Here is a 23,239-nt window from a genome sequence, read left to right as displayed (position 1 = left end):
TTTAATGAGAGGATGGTTTATATGCTCATCTTCATACAATTAAATCTCATTGAATCTATTGAAACTCCTAAGAATCTATTGAAATTCCTAAGATTGTAGCCTTACATTCAGATAAGCTTAAAAATAGGATGGCATCAGATAAGAAGAACTAAATTTATAGTACTGGAAAATAATGTACATGTCACTACAACCACTGAGCTTTTGTAACTCAAATATTTTTACATTACAGTTAAACATTTTTATTAGAAATCTTATGTTTTTAATTAAACAGAACATTTAATTAAGGTGCTTCTTAAGTGGGTGAAACAATTAAGTGCAAATACTTGAATGAAACATGTCATAATTAGTTTTAATAGAGTGTTAATTGGTACTACATTTGCCAAGTTAATAATTAGTGCTTATTAAATTTTCAATTAATCATTGTCATTTTGCTTTGAATAAAGATGAAAATTAGATACACTAAATCAGAGGGAGGATAGTTTCCTTGTTAATTAGAGAGTAGTTAGTGTTATTTTTTTTAAATCACTTGTTTTTAGTTGTCAGTTGAATATATATCTTCCACTTCTCTTGCATCAAACAAAACCAAGTCAGCTCATTGATGACAAATCATGTTATACACTGTGAAAAAGAATATCACATTATGGTAATTTTTGCTAGCTAATGTAAATGGAAGAAATGGTAACTCTCTTTGCATTGTTGTAAAACACTAATTTCTAAAAAGATATTTGAAAAAGATCATTAATACCGTTGAGTTCAACTACCACCAAAGACCCATCAAACTGTTTTAACAGTTTTATCTGGACGTGCCATTTTTTGTGTGTTCTATCAAGTGTTTGTGGTACAAGTACTATACTGCTCAAAAAAATAAAGGGAACACTTAAACAACACAACATAACTCCAAGTAAATCAAACTTCTGTAAAATCAAACTGTCCACTTACGAAGCAACACTGATTGACAATCAATTTCACATGCTGTTGTGCACATTCAACTTTGTACAGAACAAAGTATTCAATGAGAATATTTCATTTATTCAGATCTAGGATGTGTTCTTTGAGTGTTCCCTTTATTTTTTTTTTTGAGCAGTGTATATTAGACATCAGAGATAGAAGAAATTTCTTTTAAAAACTGTTACTGTATTTACCCAAATTTCTATGAAGTTTTTTGTACCATTTCTGTGTTATTTTGTCCCCTGGGGTTTATATTCGGGTTAATTAGTCATTTTCTATTTCTCCGTTCCTCTCAGTAATTAATATGTCCTCTTTTCATAATAATTATACAGTAGATCTGCATTTCTGGGGTAAAGATTTGTGCATCAAAATTTATTACGATAGCTTTGTGAATTTTACCACTCTGATACCATCTACAGCATAAACCACCCCTTTTGGGACCCCAATATATTAGAAAATATGCTGGCTCTGTTAAAAAAAGTGCTATTGCTAACATGTTGTAAGCCGCCCTGAGTCTAAGGATAAGGGTGGCATTAAAAAATTGAATAAAAAAAATAAATAAATAAATAAACTGGAAATATGTTTTATTGTGTAGTAGCTTGTATTATATATACAAAATGGTACCTCTACCTACAAACACCTCTACTTACGAACTTTTCTAGATAAGAACCGGGTATTCAAGATTTTTTTGCCTCTTCTCAAGAACCATTTTCCACTTACAAACCTGAGCCGCCAAAAGTGTAACCGGAAAAGGCAGGGAGAAGCCTCTGTGGGGCCTCTCTAGGAATCTCCTGGGAGGAAACAGGGCCGGAAAAGGCGGTGAGAAGCCTCAGTGAGGCCTCTCTAGGAATCTCCTGGGAGAAAACAGGGCCGGAAAAGGGGGAGAAGCCTCCATGGGGCTTCTCTAGGAAGCTCCTGGGAGGAAACAAGGTCTCCACCCTCCCTGTGGTTTCCCCAATTGCACGCATTATTTGCATTTACATTCATTCCTATGGGAAAAATTGCTTCTTCTTACAAACTTTTCTACTTAAGAACCTGGTCACAGAATCAATTAAGTTAGTAAGTGGAGATACCACTGTATATATCTTTGAATTTAAAGTCATTTATCCAAATATAGAAGAGAAGGATTTAGGGGTAGTGATTTCTGACAGTCTCAAAATGGGGTGAGCAGTGTGGTCGGGCGGTAGGAAAAGCTTGGCTGCATAGCTAGAGGTATAACAAGCAGGAAGAGGGAGATTGTGATCCCCTTATATAGAGCGCTGGTGAGACCACATTTGGAATACTGTGTTCAGTTCTGGAGACCTCACCTACAAAAAGATATTGACAAAATTGAACGGGTCCAAAGATGGGCTACAAGAATGGTGGAAGGTCTTAAGCATAAAACGTATCAGGAAAGTCTTCATGAACTCAATCTGTATAGTCTGGAGGACAGAAGGAAAAGGGGGGACATGATCGAAACATTTAAATATGTTAAAGGGTTAAATAAGATCCAGGAGGGAAGTGTTTTTAATAGGAAAGTGAACACAAGAACAAGGGGGCACAATCTGAAGTTAGTTGGGGGAAAGATCAAAAGCAACATGAGAAAATATTATTTTACTGAAAGAGTAGTAGATCCTTGGAACAAACTTCCAGCAGACGTGGTTGGTAAATCCACAGTAACTGAATTTAAACATGCCTGGGATAAACATATATCCATTGTAAGATAAAATACAGGAAATAGTATAAGGGCAGACTAGATGGACCATGAGGTCTTTTTCTGCCGTCAGTCTTCTATGTTTCTATATTGACATATAGACCTTCCATAATCTAACTATTTTTGTGCATAAAAACCAGTTGTCTTTTGATCCTTCTCCTGCTGAGCCAAATGAAATTTTCTTATTTTGTTTACAGAGGAAGCAGTCAATGAAGTAAAACGGCAAGCAATGACCGAGTTGCAGAAGGCAGTGTCAGAGGCGGAACGGAAAGCCCATGATATGATTACTTCGGAGAGAGCTAAAATGGAGCGCACAGTGGCAGAGGCCAAGCGACAAGCTGCAGAAGATGCATTAAGTGTGATCAATCAGCAAGAGGATTCTAGTGAGGTGAGGATTTCATGGTGAAGAACAAGACCATATCTGGCTCCAAAAAGTATAGACACAGTAGAAAGTAAATAATACATTTATCAGAATTGGCAATGGAAGTTTTAGCAAATGATGATGATGTTTCCTCCTGATCATTGAGTAAGTTTAGAATAACAAAATTGGAAGGGACCTTGGTGGTCTTCTAACCCAACCCCCTGCTTAGGCAGGAAACCCTATATCACATCAGACAAATGGTTATCCAAACATCTAGTGTTGGAGCATTCACAACTTTTGGAGGAAAGTTAGTCCACTGATTAATTGTTCTGTCAGGAAATTTCTCCTTAGTTTTAAGTTGCTTTTCTCCTTGATTAGTTTCCATCCATCGCTTCTTGTTCTACCTTCAGGTGTTTTGGAGAATGGGTTGACGCCTTCTTCTTTGTGACAGCCCCTGAGATATTGGAATACTGCTATGACGTCTCCCCTAGTGCTTCTTTTCATTAAACTAGAGATAGCCAGTTCTTGCAACTGTTCTTCATATGTGTTAGCCTCCAGTCCCCTAATCATCTTCATTGCTCTTCTCTGCACTCTTTCTAGAGTCTCAACAACCTTTTTACATTGTGGCAAGCAAAACTGAATGCAGTGTTGCAAATGTGGCTTTATAAAGTGGTACTAACACTTGATCTTGATTCTATCCTTTTATGCAGCTTAGAACTGTGTTGGCTTTTTTTTTTGGCAGCTGCTGCCCACTGCTGGCTCATTTATAAAAACTACATATCCCAGCATTCACGTGAATGAAGTAAAATGCAGAGCTTTAACCATTCTTAGTTTTCCTCATTTTCTTCTCCACCCTCTTTTGAACTTACCTAGAATAGAAAAAGAAAAGAAAGCAGAGAAGACAGGGCTAACAGAACTTACAAATGGAGAGTTCCTTTGTGTATTATCCTCCTTGACAGATTAGATCAGGGTGTCAAACTCCATTTCATTCAGGGCCTCATCAGGGTTGTGTTTGACCTTGGGGGTGGGGGGTAGGGTGGCCATGGCCAGGGTGGGCATGGTCATCTTGATATCACTATGTTGGGGGCACCGCTGGTGGCCTGAGCACTCTGCCAGCAAAAATAGACGCTCAAGCTCCATTTTCATCCGTGATGGCATCCTGCAGCCCTCTGCCAGTAAAAATAAAGCTTGAGAGGGCTGCATGCGGCCCTCCCAAGCTCCATTTTCACTGCAAGAAGGTTGCAGTATGCCATCGCAACCAGAAACAGAGCTCAAGAGCCTCTTTTTGCTGGTAGACGCACTACAGGCCAGTCCTTTGCCTGTTTCCAGAGCGATCCCCCAGGCCTGATGTAAAATCATGTATTTTACTATGTGTATATAGATATATACCCACTAATACCCTCATTGTGTATTGGACAAAATAAATAAATAAAAAATAAAAATAAACATCCCGCAAGCCGGATCTGGCCCCCAGGACTTGAGTTTGACACTCAGGGTTTAGATAATGGTGCAGTAATAAATCTGATTGATTTTATTTTTTGAATATGTTTAAAGCCAGGAGCTAATTTAGTCTAGAGGTTTAGGAAATGGACTTGGAGTAGAGAGACTTCAGTTCTATTGTGATTTTGGGCCAGTCATTCTCTCTCATCCCCAGGAAGAAGGCAGTGGCCAGCCGTTTCTAAAATTAAGTAATTGTACGCAACTTTAGATGCCTAGGTTCATATGGTTTGCTATATAACTAGCCAAAATATTCCTTTGTTATGATTGGCAGAGATATCTCCCAAATTTTGTACTCTACTCACTGGGGTGAACTTTGAATCTCTATTATTCAAAGTTGGACCCAATTTGGTGTAGTGGTTAAGGCATTATTAGGCTAGAAGCCGGAAGTCCCTGAGTTCTGGTTCTGCATTGGGCTGCCCCTAGTCTTCAGAGAAGGACGGCATACAAGTCAGGCAGGCAGGCAGGCAAGAAAGAAAGAAAGAAAAGAAAGAAAGAAAGGAAGAAAGAAAGAAAGAAAGAGTCACTGACTTTTTCTCAGCCCTAAGGAGACAATTTCAAACCACTTTTGAAAAATCTTGCTAAGAGAACTGCATGGATTTTCCACATAGTTTCCAGAATTGGATACGATGGAAGAAAAAAAAGGAACCTATAAATTGTATATTAAGATAAAGTTACCCATTATCATTATGTCAGCCTAAGATTGCAATGCTGTGCTCACTTAGTATGGAGTAATCCCACTAAGTCAATTCAACAGGATTTTGAAGTAAGAATATTTAATGCAAATATTAAAATATTTTTAAAAGTATTTAGATTTATTGAGCTCCTGTTTTCCTTCTGATTTCGTGTATTCCACAATGTGCTAAAATGCAGTCAAATGCAAATGCTACTCTAAATTTCCTTATTTTATTTTGCAATTGCTAGCTAGCTCCTCCATAATGTAGATAGGAAGGTTATATTCATAGGAACAATGAATAATAAAAGGATGGGGAGGGAATGTCATCTTTTGGCAACTATTATATTAACATTAAAAACATATCTCACTTGATAAATAAATATTATTAGAAATGTAACCTTATACTGGTAATTTATAACTAGTTTTGAGTTATCTTTAAATTGTCTATAATAGTTAAAACAATTTCAAAAATAGGTTGCATTTCAAATACTTTCCAACCAATATACAGCTGTATTTCATAGTAGAAAATAAATCACTTTGTGTAAGTGTAATAAAAGTCCTTTAGAAAGGACTTTTAGTTTACTTGTATGAGCAATGAAGAATGAGGCTTTTAGAATGCAAACAAAAGATGTTATCAGATTTCTGAGATCCTTTCTGAACTGGAATCTATTACTTCAAGTTCAGGGTTTTCTGTAAAGAGAATGGTGGGAAAACAGCATCTGGCAGAAGAAAACATTCAAAAAGCAAGAAAGAGTAAATTAGGGACAATAATGATAAAACCTTAGTTCAGGCTGGAAGATGTCATTGAAAGCTTTTGTGGGACACATATGGCACCATATATAACAGGAAGCAAGGATACAGAGGGAGGATCATATATTCTGTTGCAAATCCTAAAGTGTTTTGGATAAAATGAATTCTTGTGTCTTTCAGAGAAAAAAGAAATGTTAAAATCCATGCGGAAAGGGAAGTCTTGATTAAACCTGCCCCCCAATAAACAGATGCTAAGTATAATTTCTTTCAGCTTAACATTGATGGGAGATTTTGTTTATGGTCTTTCTTTTTATCATATCTTTTTGACATGTACCAACATTTTTTTGAGTGTAGTTTTCAACAATTTTTCAATGCTAAATTAAGATGTTTTTAAGATAACACCTTAATTTAATATTTTTAAATTATGTGAAATATTCCATACAATTTAGCTATTTTGAAATATTTATACACCTTTAATTATTCTAAGCATGGTATTTAATGTGTTAAGTAAGTTGGTAAAATCTAGAGTGATTTAGGTGCAAAAATTCCAATTAAGCCTTTGCTCCATCCTGAAAGAAGTGGCAAAAATCTCAGGCAAAATCTACAGCATGGAGCAATATACATCCATTATTTAAGGGAGAGTAAGATTTTAATTGGTCCCAGGCATCACCAGAGATGAAAGGCTATTGGGTAATGACTAGATGCCCAGAGTTTCAACTTAATGTGTAGCAGATGAATAAAGAAGAGACATAAGGAATTGATTTGCAACATCTGAACGTTTCCTTTAAAAAAGAACCACTAAGAATAAATGTGTGTCTGTTTGTGTGTATGTCTATGAAAGAGAAATGTCATTCTTAGCAAATCTTCTGCAGAATTAAATTTGATATAAATTAAAATGTATTGGCATTATGTACTTTACTTATGCCAAAGCAGTTTGTTTGTGAATGTGATCTTTAAATGGTTACAACCATTCCAATATGTTGAAAATAAAATTCCGGAATTTCCAGCCAATAGAGACATCAGGGAAATGCAGACTAAATAGTTCTAGAGAGGTCGAGGTCAGGGAAAGCTGAATTATTATCCTACTTCAAGACAGAGAGGCGGGTATAGATATAATGTATATTTTCTTATGCGAAAATAAGCCATGGGGAATATAGTGGTTAAGATTTTCTAATTGTAATTCACATTCGGCCAAAGAACCTACTTAATAACGTTGGACCTTTGGTCTCTCTTTCTCTCTCTCCCTATTTTTCCCACTTCACAGGGTTGTTGTTACAAGGATGAAATGTGAACCCTGTCTAACAAGATTTGTGTTCTTGGAGGATGTGTGTGGTTTTTGTGTGTGTGTGTGTGTCACATGTTTTTTGCTAAATTTTTAAATTAAGGGAGACTAGGATAAATTTAAAACAAATTGTTACATGCTGTTTTCAAAAAGGAAGATACTCTGATGCTTCAGTACTGCAGTCTTTTTGAAAAGCATTTAGTTTTCTCAATATCTTTAAAAGCTCAGTCTCTTTGGGGAGAACAATATATTTCAAATGGCCTAATATCAAGACAGGTAACTCATAAACAGCTGCAATAACTTTGACCAAAAGCAGACCCAAGTATCCAGGGAATCCTTTTTTAGTAAGAAACTAAAGGTGCTCTCTAAAAATGTTTGTGGTTAATAATATGTCCCATATAATATGGTTTTCAAAAGGCAAATCGACTTTCTTTGTTTTTAAAGACGTTTTGCTTCTCATCCAAGAAGCTTTTTCACTTCTTAATAATGTGGTTAATAATATGGTTGTAGCATTTGGACTCAGCTGAAGTAGTAGGCACTTTCAGAATTAAGACTATGCTGTAATAATAAGATGAAACAAAAATATGTTTCAGCAGAGCTTGGGTATATCCAAACTTAAGCAAAGACAGCAAAATAGGCTTCGTTATGCAAACATACCCCAAGCATTCACTAAATCCAGTCCATTCGGCTTCAGGACTGAATCCAGAAGCAATCAATTATGGCTTGAAGTAATACAAAAAAGTCTGGAGAGGAAGACTGAATAGTATTGTTATAAAGTCAGTCTAGTTGGATTTCTTTGTCACTTCTCTTATCTTCTTCCTTTATTTTTATTATTATTATTTCTTTTCCTGTGCTTTGAATTACATTGATTACTCCAGAAGTGAATATCCTGGATATATGTGTATGATGTAAAAAAATGACTGTAATCAGTAACTAGAAAGTTGCAACCATAGGTAAAGCAAAATAACATTGTGAATAGGTTTTAATGGGGGTACTCATGTTCTCAAGCCTTTTCTCCCTGCATTGATTTCAAGTGCATCATGGAAGACAGAGAGAACATCATTGTTTATCAAGGGTTTTTAAGAAATCCTAAATCAGATAAAGCAAAAGTTAAGCACATTTAGTGCCATTAACATTGATTGAAGCATAAGCTTATAGATGGGACTTAGTATCTATACATTTATAGATGGCACTACACTGTTGTATATACCGTATTTTTCAGAGTATAAGACACACTGGATTATAAGACGCACCTTAGTTTATGGGGAGGAAAATAGGGAAAAGAATCTGCATTCATCTGGATGGCATACTTAGTCTGGTTAGCTTCAGCACATTATTTTATTCCCAGTTAAGGGCTTAAAAAATTATTCTGAGAGAGTAACAGTGAAAGAGCTTGCAAGCCAGTAAGAGCTGGGAACATCGTTAGCATCTGGATAGGGCTGGAAAAAAACTTACTCAGAGCAAGTTAGATCAATGGGGGGGAAAAACCTGCAAAGATTTAGGGCTTGGAAAACATTATTCTCAGAAAGTAACAATGAAAGAGCTTGGGTACATTCATAACACCTGGTTAGGGCTGGAAAGAAATATCTGGAGCGAGTAAAGCAATGGGGGGAAAAACCCTACAGAGACAGGGCTTGGAATACATTCTTGGCAGAGACTAACAATGAAGCCGGTAAAAGCTGAGAACATTGTTAGCACCTGGTTAGGGGTGGAAAGAAACATTTGTAGCAAATAGAGAATGAAAAAAAAATCAAAGACAGAGTTTGGAAAACATTCTTTGCAGAAAGTAACGATGAAAGAGCTTGCAAGCTGGTAAGAGCTGGGAAAATCGTTAGCACCTGGCTAGGGCGGGAAAGAAACTTACTCAGAGCAAGTTAGAGTAATGAAAAAAACCCTGCAAAGACTTAGGGCTTGGAAAACATTCTTTGCAGAGAGAAACAATGAAAGAGCCTGCAAGGTAAGAGCTAGGAAGATCATTAACAACTAGTTATGGCTGGGGGAAAAAAAACTACATTCAGAATATAAGACGCACCCAAATTATCAGGCTCTTTTAGGGAGGAAAATGGTGTGTCTTATACACCGAAAAATACGGTATATAGTTTCTTATATTCACATCCAAGGAGGTTTAGACTACAGTCAGCAGCACAGACCTCAATACACAGGCAAGGCTTTGCACAAGAAAAATGTTTACTGTTATTTACAGTTGTTTTACACAGCTATGAGACTGTAGTCCATGAGACAATAATTCCAGATACTTAGCATCTCTGAGCACCGAGGGAAGAACTATGGTGTGAGACCCAGAAGGAGGGCATGGAAATTAATGACAATTTTTGCCTTCACAATGACCTGATTGGCCACTGTGTCAAAATTTGAGAACCTTTTTCCAGGAGCACTAACCTACTCTTAATACTTCCTTAGGACAAATAGCTAGTGAAGAACAAGAAATGCCTTTCTAACACTTCCTGAATATTGATCCCTTAGAGATATAAAAGAAGTCAAAGAGAACAGGATTAGTATATCTTTCCTTGTTACTTTTCATACTGCTTCAAGCTACAATCCATAATTTTATCCAAGTATTGAATAACTATGCCCTGCCAGATTATAGCCTCAGTATGTTTTCACCAAGGCTTCAAATCAATTGACTAATAGCAATAAGCTAGTGGGGTTTTTTACATTGGCACATTAATGTAGCTGTGCATTAAATTGATTTGCTATCCAATGTGCAGTATTAGTTATAGAATAGAATAAAATAGATTTTTTTATTGGCCAAGTGTGATTGGACACACAAGGAATTTGTCTTGGTGCATATGCTCTCAACGTACATAAAATAAAATATACATTTGTCAAGAATCATGTGGTACAACACTTAATGATTGTCATAGGGGTCAAATAAGCAATGAAGAAGCAATATTAATAAAAATCTTAGGATATACGCAACAAGTTACAGTCATACAGTCAACATGGGAGGAAATGGGTGATAGGAATGATGAATTACAAGAATAATAAAAGGTGGGGCAAAAAAAATAATCTTAAACATCTGGCAGACCATGAGTTCTATTCCCACCTTAGATGCAAAGCCAGCTGAGAGGCTTTGGACCAGTCGCTTCTTTTAGCCCTAGGAAAGAAGCAACCGCAAACCAATTCTGAAAAATCTTGCTAAGAAAACTGCAGGGACTTGTCCAGGCAGTGTCTGAGAATCAAGCACAATTGAATGGAAGAAAAAGAAGGGCAAGCATTATACAAGCAGATGCCTCTGTGGAACCCATGTGTCTTCTACAGCCAAATAGAAAATTGCTGTGGAGGCAGGGCTCAGTGAATCTGCAGAACCTCAAATGGCCAATGGATGTTGGGTCGGTCCCATTTTGACAGCATCATCAATCACATCATTTATTAAGGCTGATAGATATTATCCACCTAAAATTATATCAGGAGAAGAGGGACAACACTAAAACTCGATATGATATTAAGCTTCCTCAGCAGTAGGCTGGCAGTGAAGTGAAGAAAATGTTACTAGTTCAGCTTCAACCGCAACAACACAAGAGCACACAACAGATTTAAACTTAATATTAACCGCTCCAAACTTGACTGTAAAAAATATGACTTCAGTAACCGAATTGTCGAAGCGTAAAACTCATTACCGGACTCCATAGTGTCATCCCCAAACCCCCAACACTTTACCCTTAGATTATCTACGGTTGACCTATCCAGATTCCTAAGAGGTCAGTAAGGGGCGAGTACAAGTGCACTAGAGTGCCTTCCGTCCCCTGTCCTATTGCTCTCCTATATCTCCTATACCTTTCTTCTATTCCGATATCTCTTCTTCTATTCTTTCATTGATATGTTCTATTACTATATCTTCTTTTCTATTATTTCTTAGATATATTTTACTATGAGTATCTCCTCTATAACCTTCATCATGTATTTTACTATGTGTATGTAGATATATACCCACTAAAACCCTCATTGTGTATTGGACAAAATAAATAAATAAATATGTCATGTAAAAACAGTTACCAGGGCATGTTTGCGCCAGTGTTAGAAGGGCATGAGAATACACCTAATTGTCTCTCCAACCCAATATTGTCCAACTGCTTTGGAGTAGCTCTTCAGTTTCACAGGTCAAATTCTTTACCAATCCTGGTCCAGGGAATCTGTCTTTATCAGGAGACTCTGTATATTTTAGGTGCAGAACTTAGGGCCTTGCTGTTATTCTAAATCCCCTCAAGTGGTGGTTTCTAGAAGATTGTGTTGATTCAGGAAGTCTCCTAAAAGCTAAGAGACATAAAACTGATCAGTAATGACAAGCATGGTCTCCTTCTGTCCCCGAGATTTACATAAAGTTTTTGCTTTGGCTCCAGTGAAATAATACAAGTTATACAGCTGCAATGTTTGATGGGTTGTAAAACTGGGCTTCAAACTCCGCAAAATCTATTGAAAATTATTGTGATTTTTGTTTGTGATTTTTATAATTTTTCATCATGATAATCCCTCCCCTATTAAATAATTCTAAAATTACAGTGAACTGTCCCCCACAATCCTCAGAATGAACCTGAAACCATGGACAGTGAATCAAAACCAGCTGATGGCAGACAAGGAGCCTATGTTCCTTGCAGTTGAACCACTAAAAACATCTGTTTCTCTGTGCTAGTAATTCCACCTTTTAAGAAGAGTTTTTAAAAGATGGGAACAATTTCTGTAAATGCCAAAAGAAAAAGAAAAGCAGCTAACCCCTAGCTCATGCATTTGTAATTACCTGGTTTAGTCTGCACACTTCATCGGTATGAGTTTAGATAGAAATGCTGCATCTGAATTCAATCTATGAAGGAGAAAGGGAAAGGGAAAGGAGGTATGAGTACTGGACATTTAAATATTTTGCATCTGCCAAAACCATCCTGTGCCAAAAAGAGAGAGAGAGAGAGTATGTCTTACACCAGAACTGTTTTCTAAAGAAGCCACTTGACTCCGATTAAATGTTTAATTTCCTTAAAACAGTATTTTGGACTTAGGCCTTTGTTCTTCCTGGTAATTGGGATTTCTGTTGTAGTTTAGGAATTTCACTTATCTCCTGGCTTTGCTCCAGTGATCCAGCTGGCACAGTAAATCTGGAGGGAAAGGAGCAGCAGGCATCCTTTTGGTGGCTTTCTGTTTGGCAGGGAGCAGAAATGTAAGATGTCATCAGCTGGCTATGTGCTTAGCAAGGAATTCTTGTGCTTTGGAATGAAACGTAGACCTGGACAGAAATTTCAGTATCTTAAGCACCAACTTTTTTGAATGGGAAAAAAGGTATTTTCAGCAATATGTCCTTACTTGTCCCACAGTGAAAATCTATTGATGGTGCATCCATACAGGGAGCCAGAAAAATCCAATATAATAATATAATTTCTGAAGTTTCTGGGTGGTTTTTTTTCCCGCTTCAGGAAAGAGACAGTGATAACTCGTCTTACACACCCCTCGTCATACAAACCTTTCACAAGATACAAAAAGATTTTTTTTGCCTCTTCTATTTTCTATTTTTACCTTACAAATCCAAGCTGCTGCCACTGGGATGTCCCACCTCCGGACTTCTGTTGCCAGCAAAGCACCCATTTTTGAGCTGCTGGGATTCCCCTGAGGCTCCCCTCCATGGGAAACCCCACCTCCGTACTTCTGTGTTTTTGCAATGCTGCAGGGGAATCCCAGCAGCACAAAGACGCGCGCTTCGCTGGCAACGGAAGTACGGAGGTGGGGTTTCCCATGGAGGGGAGCCTCAGGGGAATCCCAGCAGTGCAAAAACGGGTGCTTCAGTTGGCAAAAGGGGTGAGTTGTGGGCTTACACGCATTAATCGATTTTCCATTGATTCCTATTGGAAACATTGTTTCGTCTTGCAAACTTTTCACCTTACAAACCTCATCCCAGAACCAATTAAGTTCGTAAGACAAGGTATCACTGTACTTGTATGCAGTGATGGGCTACCAAAATTTTTACTACCACACTGTGGGCGTGGCTTATACATTTTGTTTCAACATCTTTTAGTGCAAATTGGGTGCTCTGGGGTGGAGCTCCATTTTCACTACCCCACTGTGTTCCCCCCGGTCCGGGCACTAGCCCCCCCCCCCCCCCCCGATTATCTACTATATAAAGTGTATGTACACACGCATGCACAGCTCTTCTAAAATTATACACATTCAACCTCATTTACTGTGATTGGAAAAACATATCCAGAGCCCAGAAGGGGAAAAAAGGAAAAAATATCAAAATTTTGCTAATGGTACCGTGTACCTGATCAAAATTTTGCTACAGGAACTGCATACCTGACCGTATCCGTAGGAACCCATCACTGCTTGTACAGTATATTTAAAATTGAAAATGTTATGTTTTTAAGTATTGCAAGCTATCTTGTAAGTGTATTATTATTATTTAAATTATAATATATTCAGTTTACACAGCCTCCATCATGAAACAGAATTATGATAATTAAATTAATAATAAAAAGCAATAATATACATTCTAAGTATAGGACCATCTAGTGATGGTGATCCTTTTTTGGTTCACATGCCAAAAAGAGGGTGTGTGGGTGTGTTAGCATGCTTGCATGTGCACACACCCCTTCCCTCCCCACCATGCATGTGTGCTGCCCTCCTGCGTTGCCTCCCCACCCCCACACATGTACACAGGTTTTTTTGAAACCTGGTAGGCAATGGTGGGTTCATACCAGTGTGATGGGGAGGGAAGAGCCGTATTGATATGAACCCACTGATTTTTGGTGATTTTTTTTTCCGGTGTCTTTGTCTCAGAACAGCATGGAACAATAACAAACTCATCATCGGATAATTCCTTTTATTAGTTACATAGAAACATTTTATTTATTTATTTGATTTGTATGCCGCCCCTCTCCGTAGACTCGGGGCAGCTAGAAGATTGATGGCAGAAGTTTAAGTTTAAGTTTAATCAGATTTGTATGCCGCCCCTCTCCGCAGACTCGGGGCGGCTCACAGCAATGATCTCATGGTCCATCTAGTCTGCCCTTATATTATTTCCTGTATTTTATCTTAGGATGGATATATGTTTATCCCAGGCATGTTTAAATTCAGTTATTGTGGATTTACCAACCACTATTGTTGGGCGAACCCAACGAAGTTTGGGTTCGGAGAACTCACCCGAATTTCACGGCAAAGTTCGGGTGAGGTCGCCGAACCCAAACCCAAACCCGAACAGCAGCAAACTGCTGCAGCGTCCTTTTCTGTAAAAATAAACAAGGAGGTGGGGAATTCCTTTTATTTTTACAAGCAAAACTAGGTGGGGAATCCCACGATGGGATTCCCCACTCTCTTCCCATGCGGTGGCGTTTCGCGGTGTTCGAGCGAACGGCAAACCCAAACCCGAACTTTACCCAAACTTTTAAAAAGGTTCGGGTTTGGCATGCCGAGCACTGCAAAGTTCAGCACAAGCCCAAACTTTGCAATTTCGGTTCACCCAACACTACCAACCACATCTGCTGGAAGCTTGTTCAAAGCATCTACTACTCTTTCAGTAAAATAATATTTTCTCACGTCACTTCTAATCTTTCCCCCAACTAACCTCAGATTGTGCCCCCTTGTTCTTTTGTTCACTTTCCTATTAAAAACACTTCCCTCCTGGACCTTATTTAACCCTTTAACATATTTAAATGTTTCGATCATGTTCCCCCTTTTCCTTCTGTCCTCCAGACTATACAGATTGAGTTCATTAAGTATTTCCTGATACGTTTTATGCTTAAGACCTTCCACCATTTTTGTAGCCCATCTTTGGACCCGTTCAATTTTATCAATATCTTTTTGTAGGTGAGGTCTACAGAACTGAACACAGTATTCCAAATGTGGTCTCACCAGCGCTCTACAGCAGGATCACAATCTCCCTATTCCTGCTTGTTGTACCTCTAGCTATGCAGCCAAGCATTCAACTTGCTTTCCCTACCGCCTGACCGCACTGTTCACCCATTTTGAGACTGTCAATGTAATGTAATGTGAGAATGCCGTAGGCAAGAGGAACCTCCTGCTCCTCTTCTGTAGCTTGGACTGTGGGGGAAAAAATCTAGACAAAATGGGGAGGGAAGCCGGAGTTTTTCACACTCTTCCCAACCAGAAAAAAGATAACTTGGGAGAGAGTCACACAGAGTTCAGGGGATATTGGTGGCGGTAGGGGGGCTAAGCCCGATCAAGGAGGGAAAAGAGAGGAAGAGAGTGGAGAAGGGAAGCGTAGTTCCCCTCCTTACAGCCCTCTGCGGTGGTGAGTTGTCTGGTGATGATTTGCCAGCAGCGACCTGGAAATAGGCATTTAATTCTGGTTTCCAAAAAAAACCCAAACAAACCCCGCCCCTTGCAGATAGTGGATTTGCATAACAAATTAGATGCAGTCAGATGATAATCCGCTTAACAAGCAGCACAACATATTACCATAATTCTGGACTCATTTACAGTTGTAAGTCAAGGACTATCTGTAGAGTGCACCCTGTTGAGTCAACTTCTGCAGCCGTTTTTCATGTGGAACTTCTTTGATGTATCTCTTTCTTAAGTGCACTGTCTCCTGGATACTGCAGGAAGGCATAATATAGTGAAGTCTTGTTTTAGTGGATTAGTTGTTTTCCAGAATGTCCATTGAATGCAGGAAATTTGGTCCAATGCATGCAAAATCTACTGCATCAAGATCTGGTATATAGTGGTTTTTATAGAGGTATAAAATTGGGATGCGATTGTGAAATATTTTCCTTGACAAGTTATTTTGTAATGCTGAGGGTTGTTGCAATCAAAATGAATGTTGATGTTTTCCCTATGTTGCATAAATACAATAAGGCCTTTACACATTCCAGAAAACTCAATTATTATGTGATCATAGTAGGTAGGAGCAGTTAACTGAATTTTTCTGATCGCAGAAGGTTATACAGAATTGGGCCTAGAATAGCCTTTAAGTGGTAGACCAACACAACTTCCAGGGAAAAACAGGGAAGTTGAAAAAGATTCTGGAAGAAGAGAAAGACAAAAGTATGAGTGTGTCCACCTTGGGTCATAATTGAAAAATACTTGAAGTAAGCCAAATTAGCAGTCTTTATTTTTCTTTAGTCAGAACAGGCAATGAAAACAGATCGGTTAAAGGTATAGGCAAAATCTCTCTCAGAGGGAAAGTGGCGCGTCTCTAACTATTTATATGTGTCGCAAAGTAACAAACCTCTTTTGACATGGCAACAAGTCTCCCGCCAGAATGAACAGCCAATCAGAGGCTAACATGCAAATACAGTACCTTAGGAACCCTCTCTCATTTACATGCCTATATATATTGTTTTATCATTTGTTGTGAGCCGCCCCGAGTCTTCGGAGAGGGGCGGCATGCAAATCTAATAAATTATTATTATTATTATTAATTATTATTATTATTATTATTATTATTATTATTATTATTATTATTATTATTATTATTATATGCACATATTTAACAATAATGCCTCAGTATGTGGATTTTTAAAATTTGGTGGTGTGCTTCCCTTACCATTTTGAGCCAAGTATGCCTCAAAACCTAATTCTATCTTAAATCTTCCCCCATTTAATGACTAAGGCATTGCTTTGGTGTTTGGTGAGATCCAAAATTGTTCGTTTCAAGGAGGAGCTTCTTAAAACCAATGCATTTCCTTTCTAAAGGTTAGATGTCAGTGGTTTCTAACCACTATTTCTATTTTTTAATTGGATCAGTTGTAGTGGAATTGATTTATAAGTCATAAAAATACATCAGTGGCAGGTTACCAAATCTTATGTGTTATTATGGCAAATATTCTAAAGGAGAGTTATTTATTATTATTAGAGTTGAAAGGGACCTTACAGGTCATCAAGTTCAACCCCCGGCCTGAGCAGGAAATCCTACATCATCCCAGCCAAATGGCAATCCAATCTCCTCTTGAAAGTGTCCAAAGTTGGGGAGTCCACAACCTCCACTGGCAGGCCGTTCCACTGGTTGATCGCTGTCACTGTCAGGAAATTCTTTCTTATCTCCAGGTTGAATCTTTCCTTGGTCAGTTTCCAACCATTGTTCCTCATCCGGCCCTCTGGTGCCCTGGAAAACAGTGTGTCCCCCTCCTCTCTGTGGCAACCCCTTAAGTACCTGTATACAGCTATCATGTCCCCCTTCCCCCTAGCCCTTCTTTTTACTAGACTATCCATGCCCAGTTCCAGCAACCTTTCCTCGTATGACCTAGTCTCTAGCCCCTTTATCATTTTAGTTGCTCTTTTCTGCACCCTCTCTAGAGTCACTATATCTTTTTGGAAGTGTGGTGACCAGAACTGGATGCAGTGCTCTAGATCCTAGCTTTGGCCTGTCAGACGGCCAAGATTTGGATATTTTGGATATTCTTCTGTGTAGTAATTGAAGTTTTCTCCTTCTCTCCCAGTTTCTCAAAATGGGCAGTTTCATGCTCATTCTACCTGTAGAATTTCTCACCAATGTTTTTACATCCTTTGTTCTTTTCGCCCTATCTTTATGCAGAGTTGCTGGAACTGTGGCCGTAAAGCCAGCGAAACATGCAGCGGTTGCAACACTGCACGTTACTGCGGCTCATTTTGCCAACATAAAGACTGGGAGAAACACCACCACCTCTGTGGACAGACTCTACAGGCCCAGCCACAAGGGGAAACACCAGCAGTCAGCTCCTCCGCCACACCGAACAGTGGAGCCGGGAGCCCCATCGACACCCCACCAGCAGCTACGCCTAGGTCAAACACCCCTGGAACTCCAAGCACCATAGAGTCAACTCCTCGCTAAGACTGAACTTTAAAATACTTAAAGACAAATACAAAGCAAAACAGAATCCTCATCCTCAGATACTCAAAGGTTTCTACTGAACTTTCACATTTCAATATTATAAAAGAAATTATATTGTATCTTGAGGTAGAAGCAAAACCCAGAAGGCCAGTAACGGGTCATAATGACTTATTCTGGATAACAAAGTTATCTTTCCTTTAGGAAACAGAGAAGATTGAACATACACACAATGATAAATTTGACCTCCTCCCTGTTATTTTCCGGTAGCTGGGATTTTAAACTAGGTGACCTCATTAACACGATGCTTTACCAAACAGCAAACCAAGAGATTGCTAATTGCTGTTGAAAGCAAAAATGCTAATAATATAAAGTCACGATGTTCTTTGTAACAAAAAAAAAATGGATTTTTTTTTAAAACTGCGAGAAAGAGAGAGAGAATGAGAGAGAGAAAGAGAGAGAGAGAGAAAGCAAGCAAGCAAGAAAACAAACCCCCCATGGGCTTAAGCATTGGATAAAGCAGCAGACATTTTAATAAGAAGATGAATAGCGTCCATGGGTTACTGACTTGAACTGTGAAGACCCGTATCAAAAACACGCAGATGTGCAGCAGATTGGAAGGAGACACAGATGTTCACTTTTTTTCCCCCTTGTTTCTGAATGAAATAATAATATCCAGGTCAACAGAATGAAAAATGGAAGATGATTGCAGTGGGATGAAGGATTTAAAAAGAGCAGCAAAAGTGTGTGTGGGGGGGGAGGAATACCATCACACAAAGATCTCTTCTTCTTTTTTTGTCCTTTGTTTCGGTTTTTTGGTGGGGATTATTTTTTTGTTTTGGTTTGGTTTTGTAATTTTTTTTTTTTAGAACAGAAATAAGAACACAGCCTGCAGTTAATTAGCATTTTGGCAGCTATAATATCAACCAGCTGCTTCTATCCTTCCCGCTCTCAAAAAGGAAAAAAAAATCAAGCTTCAAAATTTATTGACTTTTTTTTTTTACAAGATTTCGCAGAAGAAGACTATCCAGTCTGTTTCACCTCGTTCGTTTTTGTATCAGCGATGGTGACGATGAAGTGACTCCAGCTCCAGATCTCATCCAAATTCTTTCCACCTCATCCTGTCAGGGTTTTTAATTTTAAAAAAAATTGAAAATAAGGAAAAATATAGTAGTTCTCTTGGTGTAAAAGCACTTCTGTCCTGTGAGTTTTCCCAATTGTTGTTTTTTCTTCTTTTATTTTTCTTGTAAATGTGTTGGGGCAAATGTGAAAACGCATTGTAGTTAACTATGCTCACATTTAAAGTCTTCTTTATTACTAGTAGGTGAGAAACTTTCTATGCTGCTTTTATATCTGTCTGTAGTAGTAATATTTCTCTAGAAGGTCAAAAGAAAAGAAAAAAAAAGAAAGAAACCCCCCTCCTTTTTTCATTTCTCCTGAAGAAAAGAAAAGAAAAAAAAGCTATCTTTCGGAGCTGCTATTTCACTCTCTTATAGGGGAAAAAACATTCTGAAACCTAGCATGCTTCCTGGAATGCTAAAATATTGGTGTTTTTCTAAGAGGGATGTACATAAATGTATTTTGCACTGTCATAATGACTCCTAGGCATGCTTTTTTGGGGCAAACTTTTTAAAGATGCTAGAGCCATTTCACCGAATTTATCTGTAGGTTAGAATAGTGGTGGGTTATTTTTTAATTTTTCTCTCCCCTCCTTTTTTTTTCTTTTTTCTTTTGCAAAATTCATTAATATGTATTTTATAAAAAAAAATAAAAATAAAACAGGCTATCATACTTTTTTAATAAAAAGCAGTGCATGCATTATCACTGTAAGGTTGTACGGTATTTCTGATTTTACAAAATAGAAATTATGATGATTAGAGCTCCAAATGCTGAGATGTAGATTGACAGCTTTAACACTGCTGAATGCCAGGTTTATATTACAGTATTATTACAAAAAAGAAAAACAAAAAAAAAAGGGAAGTCAGCCAAAGACTGATTTGATGGACCAAAATCTGAGTTCTGAAAGCATTGTTTCTATTTTCCAAATTATCAGCAGGTTAACCATGTTCAGCAAAGGCATAATGTACATTCATTTAACCCTTCATTGTCTAGGCCAGAAATATTTGTAAATGTAAACAACCCATAAGATGGTTATGTGCTTTTTTTTACCAAGTAAACCATGCAATAAATTAGTTTTCATCTCTTTATTGAATGCCACTACAGAAGGCATTCCTAAATATTTTTATTTCAAGCTTTCTCTAAGAAAAAAAGAAACATTTCTGTGCCATATAGTTAAAAAGTTGATTAGATGGGCCTGGATACCAAGAACTCCCTCAGTTATAGGCAGTGAAGGGCCGATCATCTTACCTCCTACCGCTGTGCCCATCGGTGCGAGATTTGGCACATATGCAAGATGTGCTAGTGAGAGAGATTTTGGTAATTTTTGCCAATATTTTTGCTTCTGCACACGCAAAAGCCAAATCTTGTGCGGGGGCACATCGGGGGCTGGAATTGCCTACCGGGACGGAGCACCGGAGCGCCCAAGCTGCTGCCCAAGCATCTGTCTATAAGGGCTGCTCAGTGGCTACACACATTTTGTTTAAATAACTCTATTACAGACAGTCCTAATTTACCAACAACTTGCTCCATGGCCATTCAGATTATGATGGCACTGAATAATGAAACTTAAGAGGTCTTCGAAGTTGTGGCCACTGCAGTGTCCCTGCAATCCTGATTCACTTGTCAACCAGTGCACATGGTCTCAGCCTCTTAAGTACATGATCACCATTTTCAACTTTTTCCGCTGGCTTCTGAAAAGCAAAGTCAATGGGGAAGCTAGCGGGAATTCAAATTTGCAGTCACATGATGTACTTAAGAGTTGTGAGCGCAATGGTTAGATTGCAGTATTGAATGCAATCTAAGCACAGCTGTAGATCTGTGGCAGCGCAATGGTTGATTGCAGTATCCAATGCTAATTCTGCAGACTGCACAACAGTTTGATTCTCACCCAGGCTCAAGGTTGACTCAGCCTTCCCTCCTTCCGAGGTGGGTAAATTGAGAACTCATTGGTTGGGGGCAATATGCTGACTCTGTAAACTGCTTAGAGAAGGCTGTGAAGCACTGTGAAGTGGTAAATATGTCTAAGTGCTATTGCTATTCACTTAATGACTACCGCCAGAAGTGATGAACTCTTGAGTCTCTTGAGAAATTGTGATTTTCCACTTTACAATCACATTGCTGAGTAATGGAACGGCCAGCCCCAAGTGCAGTTGGTAGGTGAGGACTACTAGTATTAAAATCACATGTTGAGTTTTCTGGATAAGAGAAACTGTCCCTAGTAGTATTAGTCAATAGATAAGGAAGGTTTAGTAACTTGTGTGAGCTGAGATGGAGTTTTCTGTTTCTTCATTTTACTTTTGTCCGGGACAAAGAAGGCAACTCTTACCAAATGTCCAATTTTCATGCTAAGAAACAATGCTGGAAACTGGAGAAACTGAAAATACAAAGCATCCGTACAAACAACATATGACTTGTAGGGGTCTGCCTCATTGTTGAGAAACCTGGCTCTTACGTAGCAGAAGCATGGATGCTTGCCAACTGCCTTGCCTTACATGGAAATTAAAAGCACATAACAGGTTCTCTTTGATCATGGTGCTCCCAAATTCATTCCGACCTCTTTCGGTTCTTCCTCTGCTTGTGACACTGGAGTCCATTCCTCTAGAGCAGTGTTTCCCGACCTTGGCAAGTTGAAGATATTTGGACTTCAACTCCCAGAATTCCCCAGCCAGCGAATGCTGGCTGGGGAATTCTGGGAGTTGAAGTCCAGATATCTTCAAGTTGCCAAAGTTGGGAAACACTGCTCTAGAGCTGTAGGCAATGAAGGGTTTAACAATCCAAAACATATATGTATGGATGTGTATGTATGGAGGTGCATCTATAGATACATGCACGCACACATACGCACATAAAATATATGGTGTTATCTCATAATAATTCTATGTCTCTAGAAGCTATGATGTATGTGAAACAACATTGTTGCTCTTGAACATAAGTGTGTGAAAGGGGTTAGTACAGTATGTCTCATTACTTTATAATTCAGGGCACCCGGAGTGAAAAAAAAAAATACAAATACACAAAAAAAGAGAGAGATTTCCCCCTAACTCTGAGCTCTGTCTCCTCCTCTTCCTCCTCTCCTCCTGTTTTGCTACAGTCTCCTCAGTGGCAAAAAAGTTTCACTCTACCTCTGACAGCATGTATATTGCACCAGTAGCTAACAAAAAAACTGGTCTAGTCTAGTCAAACCAAATGGGCACCGAAGAACCAGGATACCAAAAGTTAAGCTCATACAGCTGCAAACCATATCACTTCTTGGTAACAATGCAGACCTCATAAACCTAAAGAAGAGAAAGAAAGAAAGAAAGAAAAAAATAAAACTTTTGTTACTTTCCTTTTTTTGCTTGTCACTTATTATGCAGGCTACGCGAGAGTGTAATTTGTAGGAATAAACACATTTTTTAAAAAAAAATAAAAGCTAACTTCATTGGGTTAGATCTGAATCGTGGTCGCTAATAGAACTAGGGCGTCCTCTAATACAGTGTTTCCCAACCTTGGCAACTTGAAGATATTTGGACTTCAACTCCCAGAATTCCCCAGCCAGCATTCGCTGGCTGGGGAATTCTGGGAGTTGAAGTCCAGATATCGTCAAGTTGCCAAGGTTGGGAAACACTGCTCTAATATGTCTCTTCCTCTCCTCTTCCTCTTTTTCTCTGTCATGGAACTGTGTGTTGAGTGTGTGTGTGTGGCAGGGGCTGCCAGTATCTTTTTAAAAAAAAAAAAACCATTCTGTTATCCTTTTTTAAAAGAAAATTGTTTGCGGGGTGGGGGTGCGTATGCCTGTTGATGTGAGTGTGTGTGTGTATCGGTGCATGTCTTGGGGATTTGAAATGTACAAGGCTGGATTATATGCAAAGCATGCCAACGTCTGGAAAACATTTAGGGGGGGAAACGTTGACTCCATGTTGTCTGAACTGCTCAAGGGACAGGACAAAGTAAATAAATTGGAGACTGTTGAAATGCAGGTTTTTTTTGTTTTGTTTCTGTTTTCAAGTACTTTGGTTTTCTTTTCTTTTTTTTGTTTTATGTTTATTTTGGATTTTTTGTTTTGGGTTCTGCGACATTATTGTGAAAAAGAAAAAAGTTGTTGTGCAATACTTAATTCAGACATGTACCACAAGTTAATGGTAGACTAACACTGGGGTGGGGGGGCGGCGGGT

General features: G+C 38.4%; 1 protein-coding gene across 4 annotated transcripts in view; it reads left to right on the top strand.

The window, feature by feature from the left end:
• RUNX1T1 (RUNX1 partner transcriptional co-repressor 1) overlaps window positions 1–20,155 on the top strand; it is a 210,804-nt gene extending 190,649 nt beyond the window's left edge. For 3 of the 4 annotated variants that reach the window (XM_070748033.1, XM_070748031.1, XM_070748032.1), the window contains 2 exons: window positions 2,839–3,029; window positions 17,694–20,155. In XM_070748033.1, the coding sequence (XP_070604134.1) occupies window positions 2,839–3,029; window positions 17,694–17,969 (467 nt within the window). In that variant the 3' untranslated portion in view covers window positions 17,970–20,155. Of the gene's footprint in view, window positions 1–2,838; window positions 3,030–6,105; window positions 6,187–17,693 lie in introns of those variants that run through there. The other variant, XM_070748035.1, reaches the window with a different exon arrangement.
• Window positions 20,156–23,239: the final 3,084 nt, after the last annotated feature.

The sequence above is a fragment of the Erythrolamprus reginae genome, chromosome 3 (genome assembly GCF_031021105.1).
Source record: "Erythrolamprus reginae isolate rEryReg1 chromosome 3, rEryReg1.hap1, whole genome shotgun sequence".
NCBI classification, from domain to species: Eukaryota; Metazoa; Chordata; class Lepidosauria; order Squamata; family Dipsadidae; genus Erythrolamprus; species Erythrolamprus reginae.
This window is presented reverse-complemented; position numbering and strand designations above follow the sequence as displayed.